Source organism: Emydura macquarii, unplaced genomic scaffold (assembly GCF_026122565.2).
Source record: "Emydura macquarii macquarii isolate MOO-44397 ecotype Brisbane River unplaced genomic scaffold, CSIRO-AGI_Emac_v2 contig_2897, whole genome shotgun sequence".
Taxonomy (NCBI): domain Eukaryota; kingdom Metazoa; phylum Chordata; order Testudines; family Chelidae; genus Emydura; species Emydura macquarii.
This window is the reverse complement of record NW_027133034.1, coordinates 1-25,226: the sequence shown is the minus strand read 5'-3', so window position 1 is coordinate 25,226 and position 25,226 is coordinate 1. Positions and strand designations below refer to the sequence as shown.

At 41.2% G+C, this 25,226-nt stretch overlaps 1 protein-coding gene and 1 pseudogene across 1 annotated transcript in view; one reads left to right on the top strand and one right to left on the bottom strand.

Annotated features, from left to right (window-relative positions):
- Positions 1–23,621, bottom strand: part of LOC137166689 (histone-arginine methyltransferase CARM1-like) — a 47,018-nt gene extending 23,397 nt beyond the window's left edge. Inside the window, exons 1-6 of the mRNA XM_067568536.1 lie at positions 23,515–23,621; positions 22,475–22,574; positions 19,495–19,672; positions 11,932–12,022; positions 5,310–5,391; positions 2,627–2,712 (exon numbers count right to left, since the gene is read on the bottom strand). Coding sequence (XP_067424637.1) covers positions 2,627–2,712; positions 5,310–5,391; positions 11,932–12,022; positions 19,495–19,672; positions 22,475–22,574; positions 23,515–23,621 — 644 coding nt within the window. The remainder of the gene's footprint in view (positions 1–2,626; positions 2,713–5,309; positions 5,392–11,931; positions 12,023–19,494; positions 19,673–22,474; positions 22,575–23,514) is intronic.
- A 458-nt stretch (positions 23,622–24,079) lies between these two features.
- Positions 24,080–25,002, top strand: LOC137166687 (probable G-protein coupled receptor 174; annotated as a pseudogene).
- Positions 25,003–25,226: the final 224 nt, after the last annotated feature.

Sequence of the window (25,226 nt, the reverse complement as noted above, 5' to 3'; positions counted from 1 at the left end):
GGCAGATGACAGAACAAGGAGCAACGGTCTCAAGTTGCAGGGAGGGAGGTCTAGGTTGGACATTAGGAAAAAGTTTTTTACTAGGAGGGTGGTGAAGCACTGGAATGGGTTACCTAGGGAGGTGGTGGAGTCTCCATCCTTAGAGGTTTTTAAGCTGCGGCTTGACAAAGCCCTGGTTGGGATGATATAGCAGAGGTTAGTCCTGCTTTGAGCAGGGGGTTGGACTAGATGACCTCCTGAGGTCCCTTCCAACTCTAATATTCTATGATTCTATGATTCTATGAGACTCAGCTCACTTCATCAGATGCAGAGGTAGAAATGAGAAACATAGGATCATCATATACATATACAAGTGCAAAGAGAACAATGGGGGAGGTGGATGAAAGCTGGGTACTTGAGGTCTAATGACAGTCATTGAGTAGGAGGTGAGAACGGGTGAGCAAAGCAATTTAACTCTTGTAATGAGAGAGCCATTCCAAATCTCTGTTTAAACCCAGTTTGAATGTGTCAAGTTTGCAGATCATTTCCAACTCAGCAGTTTCTCTTTGAAGTCTGTTTTTGGAGGTTTTTTTGGAGAAGTACAGCAACTTTCAAGTCAGTGACAGTGTGCCCTGGGAGACTGAAGTGTTCTCCTACTGGTTTATGGAGGTTATTATTGTTTATGTCTGATTTGTGTCCATTTATCCTTTTGCGTCGTGATAGTCAAGTTTGGCCAATGTACATGGCAGAGGGGCATTGCTGGCACATGATGGCATATATAACGTTAGTGAATGTACAGGTGAATGAGCCCCTTATGGTGTGATTGATGTGGTTAAGACCAGTGATGTTGTCACTAGAGTTGATGTGTGGGCAGAGCTGACAACGGGGTTTGTTTAGGGATAGGTTCCTGGGTTGGATTTTTTGTAGGATTTTCTTCAAAAAATGGATTTCTTCCATCCCACCATCAACCTCAGCCTGGACCAGTCCACACAAGAAATCTACTTCCTGGACACTACAATACAAATAAAGCATGGTCACATTAATACCACCCTATACCGAAAACCAACTGACCGCAATATGTATCTTCATGCCTCCAGCTTTCAACCTGGACACATTACACGATCCATTGTCTACAGCCAAGCCTTAAGATACAACCGGATTTTCTCTGATCCCTCAGACAGAGACAAACACCTACAGGATCTCTATGAAACATTCCTAAAACTACAATACCCACCTGGAGAAATGAAGAAACAAATTGACGGAGCCAGACGGGTACCCAGAAGTCACCTACTACAGGACAGACCCAACAAAGGAAACAACAGTATCCCACTGGTCATCACCTACAGTCCCCAGCTAAAATCTCTCCAACACATCATTAAAGATCTACAACCTATCCTAGCACATGATCCGTCTCTCACTCAGGCAGTGGGCGACAGACCCATCCTGGCTTACCCCCCACCTGAAGCAAATACTCACCAGCAACCATACACCCTACAAAAAATCCAACCCAGGAACCTATCCCTGCAACAAACCCCGTTGTCAGCTCTGCCCACACATCGACTCTAGTGACAACATCACTGGTCCTAACCACATCAATCACACCATAAGGGGCTCATTCACCTGTACATTCACTAACGTTATATATGCCATCATGTGCCAGCAATGCCCCTCTGCCATGTACATTGGCCAAACTTGACTATCACGACGCAAAAGGATAAATGGACACAAATCAGACATAAATAATAATAACCTCCATAAACCAGTAGGAGAACACTTCAGTCTCCCAGGGCACACTGTCACTGACTTGAAAGTTGCTGTACTTCTCCAAAAAAACTCCAAAAACAGACTTCAAAGAGAAACTGCTGAGTTAGAAATGATCTGCAAACTTGACACATTCAAACTGGGTTTAAACAGAGATTTGGAATGGCTCTCTCATTACAAGAGTTAAATTGCTTTGTTCACCCATTCTCACCTCCTACTCAATGACTGTCATTAGACCTCAAGTACCCAGCTTTCATCCACCTCCCCCATTGTTCTCTTTGCACTTGTATATGTATATGATGATCCTATGTTTCTCATTTCTACCTCTGCATCTGATGAAGTGAGCTGAGTCTCATGAAAGCTTATGCATGCTAAAAGTAAATTTGTTAGTCTTTAAAGTGCCACAGAACTCTCATTTTTCCTATGTAATAGGGATGTGCGTCATGAATAATAATCTCCCCAATGGCCTGAATCTTGGCATATCTGAGGGACTTGAATGTTCCTAAATATCAGTACATGTCATCCTAAACCCTGCAGAATGGTCCTTCTTCCTGAAGAAAATAAACACCCCAGCTATTATTTTCCCTCCCCTTTTGAGGGACTTTTCTTAGCTTCTTTCCCAATAAACTACCTTAAATGAAAATCCTGCTGTTTCAATTCCAGTAACTGAACTAATTTTGTACCCCAGATGTTCTATATGTACCGCTATTGTACTGGATAAGTGGGCACTGCAGGTGACAATTTTGGTACATCACTAGAGCCACGCAAGTAATGTTCCATGGATCCTGCCTATTCTGGCCACAGCTCCAGCCAGAGCCATCAGCTTCTTCTAAAAGCACCAAGAATTAAAAAACTTAGTAAGAATATAACACTGATGTATACTAACCTATGCAAATCTTCCTCTTCAGCTTCTGTAAAGTTAACAGTGTACTTCACTGTCCGAGCCATCAAAATTCTGATATCAAAAGTGTCCTGAGAGAAAAAGTCACAAAGTTATGCTTCTGACTTGCCACCTTGTAAACTAGGTATCTGACAAAGAAGATGATACCTTTATTTATTTTAACGACACATTCTCCTTAACAGCTTTTAAAAACATTCTATTAGAGTTTGTATTACTATTATCTGGAATTAATGCATTTGATACCTCACTTATGTTACAACGCTTACTTTTTTAAACTTTGGAAAAAAAGACACTGATAAATCACACAAGAATGCTTTTCATTTTATTTTTTAAAAAATTGTCTCTCTTTTTAAACAAACAGTCAAATATGGCCTCCATCATCACATGTACAATTTTTGCCAAATTAGAGAATTCGGGAGATATGCGGAAGAGTGAACTACAATTACATGTGAAGCGAAATTAATTATGCAGAATGCCCCAACAGTAACCAGGCTAGGAGCAGTCAGTACATCAGTAATTGAAATCTTTTCCCCACCTCTTTCTGCACATCCACTAATCCAGACCCTCCAGGGATCACAAGATCCCAGCTGATGCCAAAATCTTAGCACAAATGCTGCTTGTGATGATACACTATTTAAAAACTGAATCCCACTGGGAAGTGAAGTCTGCGTGTGGGGATAAGGCGTATCTCAGGGTGGTTTTTTTTTTTTCTTTTTAACAATTGTGTATGGTTTTTAATTATACACTCTATTTTTGATCTTAATGGAAGGGCATAAATTAAGAAAACAAAGGCTTACAAACCAAGCACACATCTTTATATATATTTTACATAGGACGTGCTTTACCTCTACAGATTGGCTTCATTCTGTAGTGGACTGCCACAAAGTTTGATAAAACCAACACGGTGCACATGTTGGAATGTTAGGTTGAATAGCTGCAGAGAGCTCACAAAGGGCCTGAACCAGGACTGGTGGCCAATTGAAAAGCTCAAAACTTAAATGAAAAATGCATTTTTTTACTTTTTGCTATTTTTCATCCAAATGGAGTTAGGACTCATGCCAAAGGGAGAACAGAATTGAAGAGGCTCATTCTGAGGCAGCCAGTAAATAGAAATAGTTACATATATTTAAAAAAAAGAATGGTTGTCTTTATATGGAAACCTGGCTACAAGCTTGATTTTTTATTTTATTTGTTTTAATTTGTGTGGTAGAGAAGGGAAGGGAGAAACAAAGATATTATGTAAATTCCAGTTGAAAGCTGCCATGCATCTTTTAGGGATTTGACCCTGTGAAGGTCGCAGTTGGAGAGACGGCTATTTAATGCAGTGGACAAGGAAGGGACTTGTTCAGAACAGAGAAACCATGGAATTTACAGGTTTTATGCTTTTGGAAAGGCACCAATATCCCTAAAACCCAGGAAAAGAAACTAGAAATTGCAAGATGTGAGTGATTTTATGATAAGTAGCCAAGAAACCAAACACAAGAAAGTTAATAAAACAGAAGAGCTTCGAATCTAGTCTTCTTTTAATTCTGTAACAAAACCCACGCACGTTTGTTTAAAAAATCAGCAGCAGCTTGTAAAGGTAGAACTGTGAGGGCAATGGTTTGAGCGCAATCAAATTGAAAGGTAGAGGGACAAGCTAGGCTCCCTCTTTAAATAGGGCACACAAGAGGTGAGCAGCTAATGCTGAGCTTATGCCTGCAGCTGGGAAAGCTCTGCGTCTCTACATTAGGTCACATGAATTTATTGTACTGATATTCATGTTATGCTTTTCAAGTATATTATCCCAAACTGGGTACAGAGTTCTGAGCACAGAACAGAGCGACATGGGCATAAGTGGTGACCCCTGGAGAAACAGAGAGGCAGTTTAGGTTACAGAGAACTCAAAAATATTAATTTTCAAAGCTAAAACCAAGTGCAATCAGTCCTATAACCCACATGACAATTTGCAGAGTATCACCTGGAGTTCTTTGAATTGCAACTTTGCTTTGAAAAGTTGTTTTCTCAGGCACTCACCCTAACATAACAACTCTGTTCCATCTGCATGCTAACATCTCTTCTAGCTAAATACTATTAAGGTGCAGGTGAAGGGGACAGAAGTACTTCTAAGGGAGAGAGGCTGCCCAGGAAGTAGTGTGGAGAGAAAAGGGACAGGTAAGCCAAAAAAATATCTGGGCTTTTCATGGGGATGGCCTAGAAACTGCATTGCCCCCTTACCCCTTGAGGGGAGAATCGGGCAGAAACTGTAAGTGTAAACTCATTGCACTTTCTGTTCCAGAGTTTTCCTCTATTTTTCCCCCCAAGAGGGAGGCATGTAACGCATCGCCTCTGAACAATCTCTCTCTTTGGCTTCCATATCAGTAAATCCAGATAAGACAGAAAGAGACACGATGCCGTGAGGAACAATCATGACAGTTTGGCATCCTACATATGAAGTAGTTCCCACAGGGACATTCAACTCTGGACTTCTGTTATTCATGACAAAGAGGAAGCCGGGCATAGTACATACGGTAACTATGTTCTAAAAGAACTAGTCACTAGAAGCCAAAGTTCTGTACACAAACCAAATGACAATATACAGCTATGGTTAGAGCTTTCCTAGACAGGGTATTGTACCTGCAAAACGTTATGGAGGGGATGAGGTAGGCAAGAGAGAGAAAATACTTACTACAATAGGTTGTCGGAAGTACTCATCCACCGCTGCACTGCGGAGACTGGACAGATTGACCCCATAAAAACACTGCTGGTACCTAGAGACAGTAATTCTGTAGTAAGATATTTAGTGGAAGAAGTCTCTCTGGGCTTTGACACCCAGAGGACCCAGGCACAATTTTATCTCCAAACAGAATGTGAAGTGTGGCGGAATACTTAAATCTCTTCCTAGAATTTGCGGAGAGCTCAAATCACCTCCCTCACAATCCCACTCTTCACCCCCACACACCCATACGCACATTACAGGTTATCTCCCACAGCATCAGTGAAATCCACTGCCGGTTAGACTCTCTTGTGCATTCTTCCAGGGCGAGGAATCTGATGCCCTCAAATGAACTGGCGAGAGACCTCTCAGCATCAGGAATAGCTCCGTACTTCACCTCTTAATGGCACAGCACAGAATCCATAGACCAGGGGAGGGGGAACTAAAGTGGCTTTACGCTACCCGTGTGTCCTCCCAATCCTGGGCTGCTCTAGGAACTGCAGAAACTCCTGGAACAACTTATAACAGCGCTGCCCAAAAACTCTACAGCACTGCAGGGTGCAGCCCCACCCTGACACACCCCTGCAGCCCTCACCATGTCCCCTATGCTTTCCAGGGTGTCCTCTGACTGCAGCTTATGGTTGTCTTCACAGTGCCTGTGCTGAGAGGAACTGACCCCTAGCTAAACTGAAGGCTTTTAGGGTCCCTATTCATGGCACTGGCCCTTTTACCAGGCATAAAGGGGGAGAATGGGTGTGAGGATCTCACCCTAAGTGAATAGAAATTTTTTTCAACAGAGACGAGTTAAATGCTCCACTACCAAACTGTTCCATGCCCTCAATGACAGCAAATCCAGCCCACCTGTAAAATCTCCTTTGAAATTAAAAATACCTGCCTCCAACAACTACCCAGAATCTGAGGTTTGACCCTCTTATCAATCCAGTGGAGAGCTGAAAAAGGTTAATGACACTCATTAAAGTCTAGGCAGATTCAGCAATTCCTTGGCAATGTAAACAAAAAGATGTCTGCAACTTAGGCAAATTCCTAATGATGAAATCATCATCCAGGTGCAAAATCAAGGCCTCAAGCCTATTGCAGCCTCTGGAAACACCTTAGGAGAATAAATTAAAACAGGAATTTAAGGTTTTAAACAAAGACATCATATAAGTATTTAAAATATTGTTTGGATTTTTTTAGGTTTTTTTTTTTCCAAAATAAAATTTGTATGCTTAAAATAGATTGACAGTGCTCCTTTAAGATGTATTAATTTTGCTTTAAATTCTTAATTTAAATAATTATTTAATCTGCTACAGTGTGAATTGTGTCCTATGTAAAGGGAGAGTTCATCATGATCATTTCTAAGTGAAAGATGCTTAAAGGGAGTACTTTACTTCTCCCCTTAATAATAAACGCAGCAGAAGAGATCATCTACGCTTTTCAGCACGATTACTGCTGCATAACTAGAGAACCTCTTATCTGTTGGTGAAAAAATGTAAGGGGCAGAAAGATCAGTTAAACAATTGCAACCTTCCCCATTCATATGGAAGGAATATAAGAATTTTTGTATACGTCAGTGGTTGGTATTAAACACTGGACCACTCCCCCTTAAAATTAAATCTGTGCAGTATCATTCAATGGAAAATCCCTTCAATGAAATGGATTAGCTGGACTAGAGAAGAAAGTCTGTCTCTCATTTGGGGGTAGTCACAAAGTATGCCAAAGGCAAAGAACAGACTGTTTTAACTACTTGCATATTTATGTTTCAGACCTAGCTTCAGAAAGCTTTTTACAACATAAAGAATGGTTTCCTATTGTAAAATATGTTGCAAACAATTATCCTTTCCAGGAAAGTGTGCCATCCTTGACTTTGACACAACACAAGTTAATTTGCATCTGTCAAGCATCAGGGTAAACTAACCTTTAAGTCAGAAAAAACAAAACCCGCCAGTGCCTCATGGGCTCATGGCCATTATTGGCTTTGGATAGGAATAATCCTGTTTTTGTGTTAACTATTTCATCCTTCTATCCCTTCATTAATAAACAAACTATGCAAACTCCTAGTAACTAGTGATATGACATACACCAAGATTCTGTGATCAGGTTTTTGGACCATTTCACAGACTTGATGTTTTCATGACAGCCAACTCAAACCGTAGTTCCAGCCATTTCTTTTACCCTTTTGTTGCTTACAGCAAATGGAAACAAAAATATGTAACATCTGCTTCTTAAGCTATGCAGCAATACCCTCTTCTGACATTATTAGCTATATAGGAAGCAGATTTTCTGTTGAGTGAAAAGGGAGTTCTGAGACATGGAATTTTCTGCTTATACAGGTGCTAGCTAGCACTAAACAGCACAAGCTGGCACAATTTAAATGACTAAAAAAAAGCAGACAGACAGCACTCTGCCTAAATTTGCCAGGGACACTGTGCTCAGCTCTGGGACAGTCATGGGTATGGGTATATCAGTACGTTAGTACAAAGAGAAAGGCCCTGGGGCTTAAATGGAGCAGTAGCAAAAATTACACTTTCACCTCTAGAGACCTTGGTTTCAATTTTTGGCTCAGGGTACAAGTGAAGTTAATTTGTTGGTATTTCAGTTAAACACCTGGTCCTGCAAAATGCTCAGACACTCCAGGAGTTGCTGCATACCTTGCATGAGCAATCCTCTCTGGATATCCATCCACACTGAAAAACCACTGCATGATTTAGGACAACTTAGGATATGAAGACTTCTGCTCTGGAGACTTCCAGAACTAGAAAAACCCCAGTATTGCAGGTGCATTGATTTATCTATGTAAGCTCATGAAAAATATATTGAGAGTTTATCCAGTGTTATTATCCCCTCATTTTCATGACAAATTGGTACAAAGCTTATTTACCAAAAATAAGAAAAGGATAGTAAAATGAGCTGTTGAAACCCTGGAAAAAGGATCCTGTTACAAAGACTGTAAGCTCTTTGGGGCAGAGACTCTTAGTTCATGTTTGTAGAGCTTCCAGCACAATGAGGTTCTAATCCTGACCTGGACGCTACGGTAATAAAAATAATAAAAAAATAAATAAACAAACAAACAAATAATAATGGGGAAAGCGAAATAAGTTTCCAGAGCCAGTTATCTGTGAAGGACTTCCACATCTGAACAATTAGATTTTTCCACTTTTCTCACTCTTTTAGCAACCTTATAGTGAATGGTTCTGAGTATTCACCTGAATATTTGTTTCAGTGTATAATGTTCTATGACACAATGTATGTACTAGATCTAGATGTCATTTTGCAGGTGCTCTTAAATGCAGGTTGGATATTTATGTTAAGAAACTGTATGTAAAGAATGTCACCAGAATATAAGCAGTTAAGAACTTGTGGCATTTATTAATGGCAAGGATAAGTAGATTTTTTTGCCATTAATTCAGATACTATATACACACTGAATATGTAAAGATATATACAGACAGAATATTTGTGTGTACATCACTCACATTCATATTCCTCACTTGTAAGCTGTCAAGTAGAGATCTTACATTCCCTCCCTCAAAGTGAAATGCTTGGATACTGGTAGCAACATCGAGTCTTAGAGAGCCCTGTGAAAAAGCTGATATGTTTCTATTTCAGACTGACTGCTAATTCGGCATCCATTTCCCTTACTAAGCAATAACAATCCCTATTCATCAATCCCTGAGTTTCTACTACAGCTTTCCAAGGAAACTGGCACACGGAACAAAAACAAAATACTGGACCCCATTCCACCCAATTTGTAGTTTAATATAATCTTTTTTTACTCTTGAGTACAAACAAAAAGAGCAGAAGATAATCTTTAAGTGGGAGAAACTGAAATGATAGATGGGGTTTGAAAACATTTTTGATGAGATTACAAGTTTGAATGATAAAGGTAACGGTGTTGATGTAATATACTTTGACTTCTCTAAGGCATTTGACTTGGTACCACATGACATTTTTTTAATAAAAAACTAGACCGACACAAAATTAACATGGCACATATTACATGGATTAAAAACTGGCTAACTGATAGGTCTCAAAATGTAACTGTAAATGGGGAATTTGTCATTGAGCAGGTGTGTTTCTATGGAGGTCGTACAGGGCCCTAACCTATCCAATATTTTTGTCAATGGCTTGGAAGAGAACAAAGTCATTACTGACAAAATTTGCAGATGACACAAAAATTGGGGGAGTGATAAATACTGAAGAGGATAGGTCACTGATACAGAGTAATCTGGGGAAGAAGCAAACAATATGCATTTTAATGCAGCTAAATATAAACATAAACATCTAGGAACAAAAAAAATTAGGCCATATTTGCAAGATACAGGACTCTATCCTGGGAAGCAGTGACCCTGAAAAAGATTTGGGGGTTATAAGGGATAGTCAGCAGAATGTAAGATCCCAGTGCAATGCTGTAACCAAAAGAGTTTATGTAATCCCTGAATGCATGAACAGGGGAATCTCGAGTAGGAAGAGTGAGGTTATTTTAACACTGTATTTGGAACTGGTGTAACTGCTGCTGGAATCTTATGTCCAGTGCTGGTGCCCACAATTCAAGAAAATTCTTGATAAATTCGAGAGGGGTCAGAGAAGAGCCATGAAAATGATTAAAGGATTAGAAAACATGCCTTTTAGTGATAGGATCAAGGAGCTCAATCTTTTTATTATCATAAAGAGAAAACTAAAGGTTGACTTGATCACAGTTTATAAGTTCCTACATGGGGAACAATTATTTAAAAATGGTCTCTTCCGTCTAGTATACAAAGGTATAACAAGATCCAACGGCTGGAAGTTGAAGCTGTACAAAATTCAGATGGGAAATACGGACTAAATTTTTTAACACTGAGTGTAATTAATCACTGGAACAATTTATCAAGGGGCATGATGGATTCTCCAGTTCTGACAATTTTTAAATCAAGACATGCTCTAATTTGAAACGAAGTTCTGTAGCCTGTGTTATACAAGAGGTCAGACTAGATGATCACAATTGCTTTGGAATCTATGAAAAACCCACCTGAAGTTGTTTCTATTTTCTCTAGACTCTAGATACATAAAACGAATTACAATTTTCTCACATATAAAGCTGTAAGCTAGACCCTACTCTGAGTTACAGTGATGTAAGTCTGTAGCACCTCGAGATTTACATCAGTGTAACTGAGAGCAGATTCTGGCCCTACATTTTCAACTAAAACACAGTGTTTTAGACACAGAGCATTAGGCTTCTACACTGAATAGAAACATTGACAAGCAACCCTTGTTTCTGAAGCAGATGGAGCATTTCATATAAGCATAGAAGTTGCCATACCAGATCAGACAACTGGTCCATCTAATCCAGTCTCTGACGTTGGCCAGTACCACATGGTACATTATAAAAATGTCTTATAGAATTTTACCAGAGAACAAGAGAATATAAATAGAGAACAATTTTTGAACCATCCTATGGAGTTTCTTAGAAGATTAGAACTATATCCCTATTGTGGTATTTTATAGGATGGCCTGAGATATGTAAAGAAAGGATATAGGCCACATTCTCAGGTGGTGTAAATCAGCAGGTGGTGATTTCATGAGCAGAGGATCTGACCCAAAAGTCTCTATTAAATTTTACATGATTTACAGACGATTTCTATGGAACCCTATTGGTTTAATCCCTGTTAAACTGTACAAGACCTTTCCATAAGGAATACTTCAGAGGAAGGTAGAAGAAATTCCCTAATGGATAATTATGTAATAATGTATCTATAGGGAAAGATTATTGCTAAATCCAGGCGATTAGAGAACTGATTTAAAGCAAATGACTTAACCTTTACAACTTCTGTCACTTTCTCTTTTACAAACCTAAGGAATGGTTGGAAGTGAGGATGTATCTGTGGTCTCCAAAAAAGATTACTGATAATTAATCTTTATATTTTCATAGCACATCTTTATCCAAGGATCCAAGAATTTTGTTAATAATTGAGTCCCATTTACCACCACATGAGGTATGTGAGCAATGTGTAGAGACTACTTGCCCATTGCTGAAATGGAGCCACTTCTGATGTCAAACACAGAAGCTGTTTAACAGTGCGTCCCAACATTAACAGCAATTTTGGGCAAGAAATGAAGACTGCTGTTTCTAGCTGAAGCTGCAGGAAGAATTTAGGTAGGCAGAATGTAATTATTGACTTGGAATTTGACCATGATATGGAAGTTAATACCCTTTCTCTATGAAAAGCGCCACTGGATCTTTGGCACCTGTGTATGATCAGGAATCTGATTTGATTCAACATCCCCCAAGCACCATACTGGGGCATTGGCTTGTTACTGACACAGAAATGCAAGTACTAACTATGGACTCAAACATTTTTTTCTGCAGCACTTGGTAGCTCAGTGGAAGTGGTCTGACATCCTAGCTCTGACCCAGCTAAATCCTACTCCTCTTTCAAGATCTGATATGTTCACACAGTATAGCTGCGTGTCAGGTTAAAAGAAGTGAGCACGGAAAATTAGAAGAATTTTCTGCCATGTGCTTTGCTCAGCTTCATTCAGATTCCAAGAATGCGTTTCATTTTAAAACTTTTACTGAGCAAAACATTTTTTAAAAAACTGTAACAATCATTACCAAAAATTGGCTCTGGAGTAGTGTTCCATGTAGAGCTGTTCATCAGAAAAAGGAGCCAAATGAATGTCACTAAATGTTGGAAACATCATTCCTAGTAAACAAAAGATAATATACAGCAGCAAAGATCAAATGTCTGTTAAGTCCTATAGAAACATGTATATATAACACCAGCAGCAATAATTATTTTGCACTTCAAACAGATTAACATCTAATCTCATTACAGGCAACATTATGTAGTTTACTGAAATGCAATTATATGTTAAAGCAATCAATAACAAAAAATACCCACTTATGAAGTGGGTCAGGATATTTCAGAAGCCAGCCAAGAATGATAAAGCCTTATAAACTTTATGTCCCTATATTAGACACTTAAATAATTTTATCTTTCTTTGAATTAAGTAAATTGCTAGCTGTTACTCTAAAATACCTTTTCACCAGTTCCCACAATTGGAGAAACATGCTTATTTATAGCTGACAAGATACACATAACACTTTCCACAGATAATATCACAGAAAATATGTCAACACCATAAGACAAACTGCAGAGTAGGTAATCCTCAAGGGGTCTAGCATTAGCAGATTGACATAATAATTACATGGGACCTTGAATCCAGAGATCCCAAAACGCTTTACAAAACATTAATAAAGTAAACCTCAAACATGCAAAGGTAAGTATTATATCCATTTTACAGATGGTGAAACAGACATTGAGAGGTTTACATACCTCTCACTGCAAATTATTAGCAGAACCAGGAGCAGATACAGGGGTCCTGACTTCTAGACCTATATTAATTAGGGACCGAATCCAACAGACACTGAAGTCAATGGGTGTTCTTCTACTGATTTCAGTGGGCAGTGGATTAGGCTGGTTCACAAGATTTCAAAACAATAATAAAGAAAGATTTTTCACACTGTAATTTGTGTGTTAGTGGGGAGCAGGGGTCAAACAGCAGTCATTTTTTGACTGGAACGTGTTTCTCCCAACATCTGTTTTAACTGGTGAAAAATGTGGTGCACAGATGAAAGAGCAAACAGTTTCCTTTTTGCAAATACAACATGTAGCAAGAGACCACAGGAATTTCAAAAAGAATCACACACCCACTCAGTAAATAAATGTCCCTTTTAAGATTTGCTGCTTTGAGACTACTAACAGTTCTGCAGAGTAAAACCTGGGGATGGGGACAAAAGGTTTTTAAAATTGTTCATGAGACCATGCTGCTGCAGCTTCTGCTACTACATACTTACCACTTATATAGCATTTTACATTTGCAATGTGCTCTATAAACAATAATTAATTCTGGAGAGACAAGGTGGGTCAGATAATATCTTTTATTGGACCAACTTCTGTTGGTGAATCTGAGCTCTGTAAAGTGTCTCTCTTTCACCAGCAGAAACTGGTCCAATAATATTACCTCACTCACCCTGTCTCTCTAATATCCTGGGACGCACACCGCTACAATAACAATGCAAATAATAATTAATTCTAACCATTCACATGTGAGAGAGATATAAATGAATAAATATTTCCATTATACAGATGGGGAAACAGATACAGATAAATTAAGGTCTATATCTTTAAGGGACCAACTTGAGTTTCCAAGGGCCCAATTTTCAAAGGTGCTAAGCACCCACAACTCTAACTCAAGACAATAGGACCTGCAAATCATCAACACTTCTGCAAACCAATCTCTGTGGGTACGTCTACACTGCAATGAAAGCCCAGGCTCAGATTCAGGCTCAAGCCCAACCCCATCTTCCATCTGCACACAATTCTGTTTGACTCAGGGCTGGGCCCAGCTCTCACGACCCCACAGTGGTGGAGGGTTGGAGCCCAGGCCCTGTGGGCACTTTGGTCCAAACTCCATCTATTGCAGTGTGGACGCAGATCAGGCCCAGGCCCAGGCCCAGACCCCCCAGACTCGGGAGTCTGAAAACACTCTCTCACAATCCCATAGAAGGGTGTCCTTTGTCCTTTCTATTCCCAGACTGGCCAATCACCTCTCAGGAAAGGGAAGCCACCCCTTAGTTCAAGTACAACTGCTCAGCATTTAACTGTTCCATTTTATTATTTTATTGACTACTGAGCTGCAAGCATAGTGTATCTTCTCCTTCATTTGTAATGGCCACCAACATGAAGAAGTCCTTTGCCAATCACTTTGCTAGCTAGTCATGGGAATACAGCCAGGTTCTGGTTAATCTCTAGTGCAAGGTGAGCAAACAGTTTGACTTTAGCAAGAGTTCCAGGAATGACAACATGTACCAAGAAATATCAAAGAAGCTTGCAGTGTTGGGGATTCACTGGACCAGTGACCAGTGCAGGGAGCGGATTAAGCAGCAAAGAGCGATGGGAATTCGCTGTCATCATGCCCCTTTTACAAGGAGTTTGACAGGGTGCAGGGTACTGTGCTGAGCACTGAGCCACCAGCGCTTCACGACAACCTGATCAGCCAGGACAGTGACCTTGTGACCTTTGAATCCACTCTAGAACCAGAGAGGAGCTAGCAGGTGCCAGATGAGGCTGCCAAAGTGACTTTTGTGCTCAAGTTGGCCCCCAAGGAAGCTTTGCTGCCAGAGCAGCTGCAGCACATTCTGTGCTCCTACTCAGAGGACCTTTCTGATGCCCACTTCGAGAAGGAACCTGCCACAGAACTGGCAGCAGAAACACAAGAGGCAGGAACCCCTCAGCCTGGTAAGTTTCTGGATCCGTGTTTGTTGTTACTAATATAGGGCTTGGAAGGTTTTCTGGTTTATGACCCAATGAAAAATGTATTACAAGTTGCGGACAACAGCATCTATCTGCTAATGGTGGATTGCATGCCAATGCATTGACATCACCTCTCCCCCCAATCACCAGCTGGAATTCAAAATGGAGACTGAGACGTGCAAACAATAGTAAAACAAGCATTTAAAATGGTCTTTTTACTAGAAACTTGCACGTTCTTACAGAGATGTGCTGGGGTGTTAAAAGTAAGAGGTTCATATTGCCTTCCCTTTTAGTATACCGTGCCATGCTAATCAGCATTGCATAACATTCAGAGCCACCTGTAAAAGAGAAAATTGCCTGGGCTAGGAGTGGGCAAAGTTAAATATAGTCCATAGGTGATGAAATCTATGTCCAAAGTACAGCCAGGGGGTTTTATGTAGTCCAGAAATGTTCCTGGGGGTGGGGATTGGCTGTTTAGTTCTTGGAGAGTCCCTGTGCATTTGCATGTAGTCCCAGGGTAGATGTGTTTAGAGCAGCCTGCATCAGCAGACATGGGGAGGCAGTCATTCATTTGAATGCCAATGCAGAATCCTACTGATTCCTCCATAAATTTTGATGCAGACTTGGGCACTAACAGTCACAAACTTTTCCTGTAGTAGAAACTCTAAATAAGTAGTCAAATTTCAGGGAAGGGCATATTTTCCAGGCCCTCTTCTGCAGGTCACTCCACTTGTAGATGTGCAGTTCTGTCATCATAAGCCTGATAACCTCTGTGGCATATCTCCCTCACCCCCAAGGACTAAGCAGGTCTGCAATTTTTAAACAAAAAACAATTGTAAATAGTAACTCACCATTGCTGGTGCAGTTTTTTCACTGTGATTAACAGCTGTGTCCACAGAGTTCCTGCGAGCTGAACCATTCCACTCAGAATATACTAAAGCTCACTGTTTCAAAGTATCATATTTTGGCCTTGGTAATTCCACAAGGCACTTTTGCCTACAGATGCATTGAACCCGTTGTGAAGCACTGAAATAGTAATGCATTTTTTGGCCTTTCAACCTCTGCTGCTTCTTCCACTTCAGCAGTATGGGCCCACTGTTGTAGGTCGTTGGGATGCAGAACTGTAACAGACCAGTCCAAGCAGAAGTGTGTCCGTGATGAACTTATAATGGACATTCTGGACAGTGCCAAAAAGTGGGTGCAGTACCAGAGGATGAAGGACTCCTGGCAAGCAGCCAGTCTGCAGAGCAAGACGACAGAATTTCAGCACACTGGGAGAGGTCTGCAGCGCAGTTTCTGTAGCAGGAACATCACCAGAGGGAGATGATAGAGCCCAGCAGAAAGACCTGTTTGAGAGGCTGCTTACGCTTATGGCCACCACCGTACAGGCTCCTGCTGCACCTGCCCCATGTCCTGAGTCCCCATCACAGAACCATATGCTGTAGACCAGAACAATCAATTTTGAACAATTTTGAACAATCCCATGGTTGGGAGGCCCGGGCAATTGGGACATAAAAGAAGCTGAACAGAGCAAATCTAACCCATGCAGTCCTCCACCCCATGAAGACCCCCACTCCCATGCAGACACTCCCTCCCCTGCAGTGGTGCCTGGAGAGCGCTAAATGTGGAAGGAAGGGAAAGGAGAAGAGGGTGCCAGGGGACACACAACAGTAGGGGGTTTATTTGTTAGCACTGTTTCACTGTTGAATGTTTGATTTATGCAATGTGTTTTATTATTGGTTTTGATGCTGGTTTACCACCGGTGTTTTGGTGTGGTAATGACAGGTGGCCAGCCTGGCAATGATTTAACATGTTGTTTTTTTTTTCTAATTTATGCTAAAAAATAAAGGCTTTTCTTTTATTAAGACATTTTATAACCATTACTGCATCACATCATATAATGTGTATTTCACATAATAAAGACAAACACATGATAAGGGACAACTGGTAAGTTGTATCCAAAGCCTATTTCTCAATATATTTATCTACATCAAGCCATACTATAAATCTATACTGTATGTAAATCTACAGTTCTTGCCACATGCCCCTCCCCCATTTCATAAGCAGTTATATCATTCATAAGTACAATCCATGGCAATCAATCCCTGCCCCCACAGCCCCATTTCATTACATGATGTGGCTGTACTTCATTTACTTTAACCATTGTACAAGCACATTCATTAAGGACACTATTCTCCCATGCAAATCCATAACGTGGGAGCATAGAGCATTCCTGACTTGTGTTACCTGGGTTACCTGTCACAGATGTGATAGATGCACTTTCTGGTTCTGCAATCCATTACTAGCCTAGCTTCATTCAGAGGCAAATGGCTCACCTTTGGCTTCACGAGGGCCGTGGAGAGCACTGCAAGCCACAATGATGCGGATAGCACGGATGACACTGGAATCCAAATGGGTTTCAAACAGTACCAGCGGGATTTCAATCTGCCAAACGCACATTCAACCACCATTCTGCAGCTGCTCAGATCATAAATAAACCTTCTTTTGCAAGGGCCTCGGAGATCAAGATATGGTTTCATAAGACAGTTCAAAAGGGGGTACACAGGGTCCCCCAGAATAACAGTGGGGACAGTAACTATCTATGACAATGCCGTTTGGTAACAATAGTGTCCCAACCTGTAGACATGAATGTAGACTCCCAGTTGCCAAAAAACCCTAGCGTGATGAACTTTTCCAGTGCATCCAACATTGGCAGCCATAAATCAGCATCTGTGGTTCACAGGGGCCTGCATGACAATGAAGTAGTACACTTTGTGGTTTACACACTCATGTGCTCTTTGAGGAGGACAAACTGTGGGGACACAAGTCCCTTCAATGGCCCTCGTAGAGTCTGGAAATCCCATTCTGGAAAACCAGCAATTACTTCAGGGACATTGTTTACGCCCATCACTTTTGAGCAAATCTGATTGCCTCAGAAACCTCTGCCATCACTTTAACAACAGTTGACTTTCCAATGCCGAATTGGTTAGCAACAGATCTGTAGCTGTCTGGGGCAATCAGCTTCCAGACAGCTACAGCAACCTGCTTCTGGACTAATGTGGCCACCCTCATTTGTGTTTCCTGACACTGGAGGGTCAGGGTAAGTTGTTCACAAAGCTCCAGAAATGTAGCTTTCTTCATGCAAAAGTTCTGGACACACTGCTAGTCACCCCAGGTCTGCATGACAATGTGGTCCCACCAGTCTGTGCTTGTGGCCCTGTTCCAGAAGTACCGATCTACATAGGGGGTATCAGCAGCTATGCTGAGAGTCACAAGCAGCATCCGCTAGTTCGAGTATTCCATATGTGTATCCTCCTCCTTCTCTGTCAGGTGCCTTCAGTAGGTCAGAAACCGCTGCCGGAATGTCCACCAGAATCTCATGGATGCTCTGTCCATTTGCTGAAATGTGAGTGAAAGCACAAACAAGAGAAGCTCTTCGAATGGTGACTCCTCCACGTTGCGGGCTCTGGTTGCTGGGAGTATGCAGACCCAAAAGACAGCATGGCTGGTTATGTTGGGAATTTGGCAGGCTGCAACAATTTCCTGTTACATGTGGGGTAGACAGTCAAGTTTTCCCACATTGTACCATGAACTGAGGGCTAGAGTGGCCACAGCTGTGGAGGGTGCCAGGAACCGTGGGACATGGTGCTCTGACTTGGGTCTGCGTACTGCTGTGTGGACACTGGAGCCACAAGTTTGGAGATGTAAGTGAAATGTAAACCTAGGGTCATCAATGAGTGTAGACACTCAAGCCCTGGGTCTGTGGACTCAAGTCCACAAACTCTGAGCTTACACTGCAGTATAGATCTACCCTAAGAGTTTGTAGATGGGCATCCAAAACCAGGGGCACTAAATTAATGGACATTTTTTAAAACAATAGCCTATGTGACTTTTGTAAGGCCATAGACCAAATTGGTAGCAGAATCAAGATTAACACTTAGAAGTTCCCAGTCCTGTGCTCAGCCCATTAGCCCATGCTTCACTATGTAGTTTAACATGGTAAAAACAAGTCTTCAACTTCTACACCCCATCTTTCACATTGGTGTTATATGAGAAAGTCTCTCTCTTTTTAACAAAATCTATATTAGAGATCTTTTGGTTTGTTTTCAGGAATTTACCTAGTGAAATGTAACTTATGGCAACAGGAGGTACTCAGACTTGCCTACAAGGAAATTTCTCAGTAGGCCCCCAGACTTAGAAGCATCCTTCAAAACTTCTCCAACCAATAATAGACTGAAACACAGAACCCACTGAATTGACCTGTGGATATCAGTTGTTGCTGGATGGGTTGGACACATCACTAGAGAAGAGCGGGTTACCAAGAAGCCCTGGACTTGGGTGGGGTCTGACTAGAGCTGGTGAAAACATTTTAAATTTCTTTCAAAGAAAAAAGGACAAATTTTTCATGATGTTTCCCATTTCTTGACCAGCTCTAGGTCTGACCTTATCTTATATTTCCTCTCCTGCCTTGCATTTTAGTTTAGATTGCCATCATATTTTTGCATTATTAAATTTGAACTGAGAGGCAACCCATAATGCATATTGTGGCACATTAAATTCAAAGACACAAGAGGCAGCCAAGGGCAACACCTCGGCACATGCAGTTAAAGTGCTGAAATAGCTGAGCTCACTGGCAAATCACAACATGAAACAGTAACAGTGGTGCTTCCAATACATTCAAATGAAGGGAGAAAACTCAACTCTCATTCTCTTAGAGCCTATAGGAGGTGGTGATGGTAAAACAAGACACAAACCAGCACTGTCCAGGGCCACTGTCTGAAGGGTCCGTCTTGTCTCCTTTCTCTGAAAACTGTTATCTTTCCTAATCCATCACTGGGCAACCGTGTTGGCACACTCACCATTTGACTTCAACCATTTTTTGGAATGGAGATAACTTTCCAGCATCCTCTCATTGAACAGCATGTAACCCATTGGTTCAGAAATAACCACATCGACGTTCTCAGGTAAAGAGATTTCCTCAATTTTACCGGATAAAACTATGATCTTATCAGAGAGGTTGTTACTTCTCACTAGTATCTGGAAAGAGAAAGGAGCAAACAATCATACATGTTGACTTCTTTGTTTATGCATGGTTCTACCAGAGGCCTCTGGTTAATGGGAAACCATCTGGGATTGTTTAGTATCTAGTAACTTCATCAGACTTTGAAAAGCATGCACTGTAATTAAACTTTAAAAAATGGTACAGACTCATTCCTTACTAGAGAGTTTCTAAAAGCCCTTATCAGAGCAAACTCATAAAAAAGAAGTGTGCAGAAGTAGCAAATAACAGTACAAATTATATTATCTTTTAAGAAGCAATTAGAATCAATATCTAGAAGAAAAGAATACTAAACACATGCACACAGAGAAAGAAAGAGATAAGTTAAGTTAATATTCAGGACAGAAGAACATACAGTAGGGATCTTTAAGATTCTTCACAGAGACCTAGAAAAGGCTATTCCTGACTGATCTACCCAATCATAAAGGGATGAATGTTCTCAGATGCTGAGGGCAGTCTGAGATGATGTTTCTAAACAAAAACAAAACAATGAATAATCTTGTCTAGAGCATGCACAATCCCTAGGCACCTGTTGCAGGAGCCTGTGTAAGCTGAGAACCTCAGGGCACACTTGTCAACTTTTTTATTTACATTTCTTTCATCCAACCAAGGAAAATGGACTCCGAATTTTAGCTATGGTGTGGCAAGATGTTTGGGGAAGGAATAATCTCTTTAAAGTCATTCTGATTAGAAATGTATGTCCCATTTATCTGTAATGCACCTGGGCATTCAGAGAACAAGTCTCCTTGTAGAGCCAAAATATCGTTAGACAATTTTTAGAATTTGCTTTTGGGATACAAACACATACTATGTTACACATACTGACAAAATCATTTCATATGAATCAGTCTGAATGGGGAAAGACTGTGCCGGGGGATTCTGTAACATCGAGCACTACTCTGTGGGGGCATCTTCTACAACAGGAGAAGATTCATAGTGAGAGAAGGACATGCCAGGAAAAGCAACCATTCAAATCCATTGTCCAAAGATACAGTACTGACAGCACAGTGGGACCGCAGCTGCCAGCGAAGCCTTGAGGCTGCCCCCGAGGTGGCACAGAGGCTGTGCCCCTGGATCAAAAGACACCTTCATCCCAAACCTTGAAAGCCCATTTCCTGCTTTGTATATGGGACCATGATTTGAGTCTATACATTCGGTATTATAATGTAGACCACAGGAAAAAGGAGAGGATTGTGGGGAAGGAAATCTTCTATGTGAAGGCATGTGGATACTCATTAGAAGAGACAAACCTCCTAATGTTTCAGTTTAGTTCAGGTGCCAGTGGAAGAGATTTTCAGTCTTTGTTAGAGAAAATACCTTTCATGAGTGGAGTGAGGCACGAGTAATGAGTTGTTTGACCCTGCGCTACAATTAACTGCAACCAGGAACAGAAAACAGGATAAAGGCAGCATGCATCCCCAGTAGTTAACAGATATTCCTGTTAAAGGTCATCGGGTAAAAACTATTGAGTTTGCCCCCATGAAAACCAGCCCTTTTATTGACCATGATCCTACAGACAAACGTAGTTTTCTGATATATGATTATGGGCACATATGGTATTGATCTCTGTTAGCGTCTTGTTCCTCTTCGTTTTGTGTTTGCTTGTAAACTTTTGGAACAATGTTCAGAGAGGCCATTCAGCTACTTTACCAAGCTTGTCCATTTTGTCAACAGTTCAATAGCAAGGTTATTTAAAATGTGACTAGAATGTGCTAATCAGGCAAGATAGAATTCTTCAGCATCATGTGGTTTCCAAACCTAACACAAAGAGCACATTATTGCTGATGTCCAAGAAAGTTAGTTTAATTAAAGCTCCTTAATTAATGAGTGAAGAGGTAATTTATTTAATCAGATTTGTAACCATAAGAAATTACTGAAGTTGTTTTTTCACATGGAAGTCAAAGTGGCACACAATTTCTTCCTGGTAATGTTCTTGCTAAGGTAGTTTTAAAGAAATGTAGTAAGTATCATCCTTCATTTACATAGTTCTTTTCACTCTGAAGGATGCCCAAGCTCTTTATAAATGATCTACTGTACAGAGGAATCTCTTTCACTCATGACTCTGGGATGGAACACAGCAGATGTTTAACATAGCAAAATGCATAACAGTTCAGGGCAGAAAATGAAAACAAATACCATATCCACTCAAAACTGCAGAGGGACTTGAGATAGTAGATAGAATATAATTACCCAAACTCAAATTTGGCCAATCCCACCCTCCCGTCAAAACCAATACACTCAGACCTATTATTGTGAATGCTGTTGCTTGAGTTTCCCCAACCCCACCAGCCTCAAAAAGTTAGAAATTGGTTCATATCTTACTCAAAACACTGCATACTTCTAATAGTATGGTGTGCCCTAAAGCCAACATGGACTCAGCTGGAAGAGTGCCACCTAATGAATCATCATCTCCACTTCCTGCAAGACCCTGCATTTATTTTGGAGGACTCTCCCCCAAATCCTGCCCAGGACTAACCCTGCATAGCCAGAGAAATGTGAGCCCACTGTAAGCCAAATTAAGTTTTCACCAAATACTTACAGTTGGAGCTAACAGGACTTCCTATAGTTAAAGTTGCCCAGTACTTTCTAGTATATGACTCCATTTTCAGTTGCTTTTAATTTTGGTAAACTTTAACCATTCAAGTTGAAGTTTTCAGTGCTGGGTGTCTGTCTTAGATTGAATATTTTTGGAAAATTTCAGCTGAAATGGTTCAGCTGTTTCTAATGATGAAATTAGGGAAAATTCATTGATTTGTCCATGTAAAAAAAAAAATCTCAACCATTTCATCGAAAAGCTCTAGCACATCCATTCTTTGGAGAAGGGACGTGAAATTTGGCTGGGGAGTCATCCTAATATCAGGGATGTGCCTTTTGCTATCCCTATGAAAATTCAACCATATTTAGCCAAGTTATAAGCCTCTGAGAAAAAAATCATAGGGCACATGTGCTCAGTAGAGACTTACTTGTTTCACGGACAGCTACAGCTACACTGTACAAATTGTTCCAGCACCCATGAAACTAGGAGCTCTTGTGCTCTTAGTGCCCCAGATAGTACCCAGGTGGAGTGGAGGAGAAGAAAGCCACCTAGAGTGGTATACGGAGGGGTGGACGCAGGCACCAGAGGGTGGGGAGCAGCACCAGGGCAATGGGACAGGAACAGAGGAAGACAAAGGCAGGCTGAGGGAACAGGAGCAGAACGGTCTATAACAGTAGTACAAAGGGCCTACCTTCAATCAAATGTCCATGTGACCATAAACCCCACCCTACCCACCTCTATCACCGGAAGCCCTGTACCATCCGGTCACCTGACATCCGGTCCCTCCTCAAGTTATGACTTCCTGGTCAAGATGGGGCACCTGACCAGAAGCGGATGGTGTGATTGCCCTCCAAGAATGGCCCCCTGACCGCTCCCCACCAATGGGAGAGGGTTTCGCCCCGAGAGCAGGATTGGGCCCCAGATGGTCACATGACCGGAAGCGGTCGGTGCGACCCCTCCACCAATCGGCGGGTGTTTCACACCAAGAGCTGGGATTGGCCCAGCGAGGCTACGGGGAGGAGTGGGGCGCCCCCACTCACAAGCGGAACGGGCTTAGGCCGTCCCAGAAGGGAAAGGTGCACCAATGGGGATGTTTGGGCGGCGGCAGCGCAGCCCCCCGGAAGTTTTGGGGCCTTTTAAAGCATCTCATTTTCGAGAACATGTGGTTCACAGCTCGTGGAAAAACGCCAAGAGGGGAACATGGACGCCTTCACCACCCCCTTGAGGCCTTCGAAATTTCTTTTGGCTCCTAAGTTCTTGGCCCCCTGCCGTAGAAAGCGTTACATTAGCGACAGTTCCGAGGAGGACACCCCTTTGGCCCAGGCTTTGTTCGACATGCCGGAGCCCGAAACCTGAGAGCCCGACGAGCCTGACGGCCTCACGCTGTCCATGCCCGTGGAGGAGGGCGGGTCGCGGGAGTCGCCGGCGGGACAGGCCGAAGGAAGAAACGGGTCGCAGGTAAAGGAACGAACATGATTCCAAAATCAGAATAGAAAACATAAAAACTGAAACCTTAACGTAAAAGTTAAGGCTGAAGGAAATGTCAAATGCAGTTTGTACCTCGGAACAACCTGGTCAGCAAGAAGATTCAGAGGAATAATGTTTTCAAGCCTTGTAAGCAACAATCTTACATAGTTAAATGAACACAAAGTAGACAAAAAAAACACACTGTGAAGAGCAAAATAATGCTGGACAGGAAAGCAAGGGGATGCAAAGGAACAAGACAAATAAATGTGTTAAATTTGCATCTTCTCCAATATTTTTTAATCGTTCTTTCTAAGAAATGTGAAGGTAGCTGAAAATTCCATTGATAACCTAAACGTCTCATTAGAGTTCGCATCTGTGCTAAATGAAAACAAACGAGACAATTGACAACTCAATCTGTTACAACAATACTGACGTTAAGTGTTACTATGTAATTACATACACTTTTATTCTGGTCCCTGGATTAATAGGGAACGTTTGAGCTCTGTGGGTCTTTTATGGCTACATGAAAGAAACTAAAAGGGCTGTGATATTTATGATCAATCTAGCCATTGCTGATTTAACACAAGTTTTATCCCTGCCTCTAAGGATTTTCTATTACGTGTCTAGAACATGGCCCTTTGGAGGAGGCGTCTGTATATTTTGTTAATACCTTAAGTATGTAAATATGTATGCAAGCATCTACTTCATGGTTTGCATCAGCGTAAGACGATTTTTGTTTCTTGTGTACCCCTTCAAGTTCAGTGACTGCAAACGCATATATGATGTGTACATCAGTATCGCTGGGTGGATTGTAGTCTGCATTGGCTGTTTGCCTTTTCCTCTTCTAAGATTTAACTATAGTGAGATGAATATCAGTAATAAGTGCTTTGCAGACCTCCCCATAAATGATATTAAACTTTCCAACTCCATTGTGATGATGACCATAGGTGAGCTGATTGGGTTTGTAACCCCTCTGCTGATAAATTCTGTATTGCTCTTGGAAGACTATCCTATCATTAAAAGAAAAGAATTCCATTTCCCATGACTTTGGAGAGGAAAAAAAGGCTTTAAAGATGATCCTCACCTGTGCTGTGGTATTTCCGATTTGCTTTGCACCTTACCATATCAGTTTTCCTTTAGATTTCCTTGTTAAATCACATCAGATAAAAAACCCACATGCCCGAAATGTGATTTCAATATTTCATGCAGTGGCTTTGTGTCTTGCCAGTTTGAGTTCCTGTGTAGACCCAGTCATTCTGTGGGTCACAGAATTCCAAGAAGCCAGCCAGGGGCTAGAGTTATCAGGTAATAGGTCTGGGGGAGGTTGGGGTTTAATAGTTTGCAGGGTGTCATACTAACTCAAATTATGCTTGTCTTTCATTTAAAAGATGACAGCTTGTTTATATCCTGTGGTGGAAGGTAAATATTTGCAATTGTTTTATTTTATGTGTTTAAAATTGCCAGTGGAGGGTTGGTTTTTTTGTTTTTTTTTAGTATTTTGATGGCTTCTTGGAATTCTGTGTGGTGGG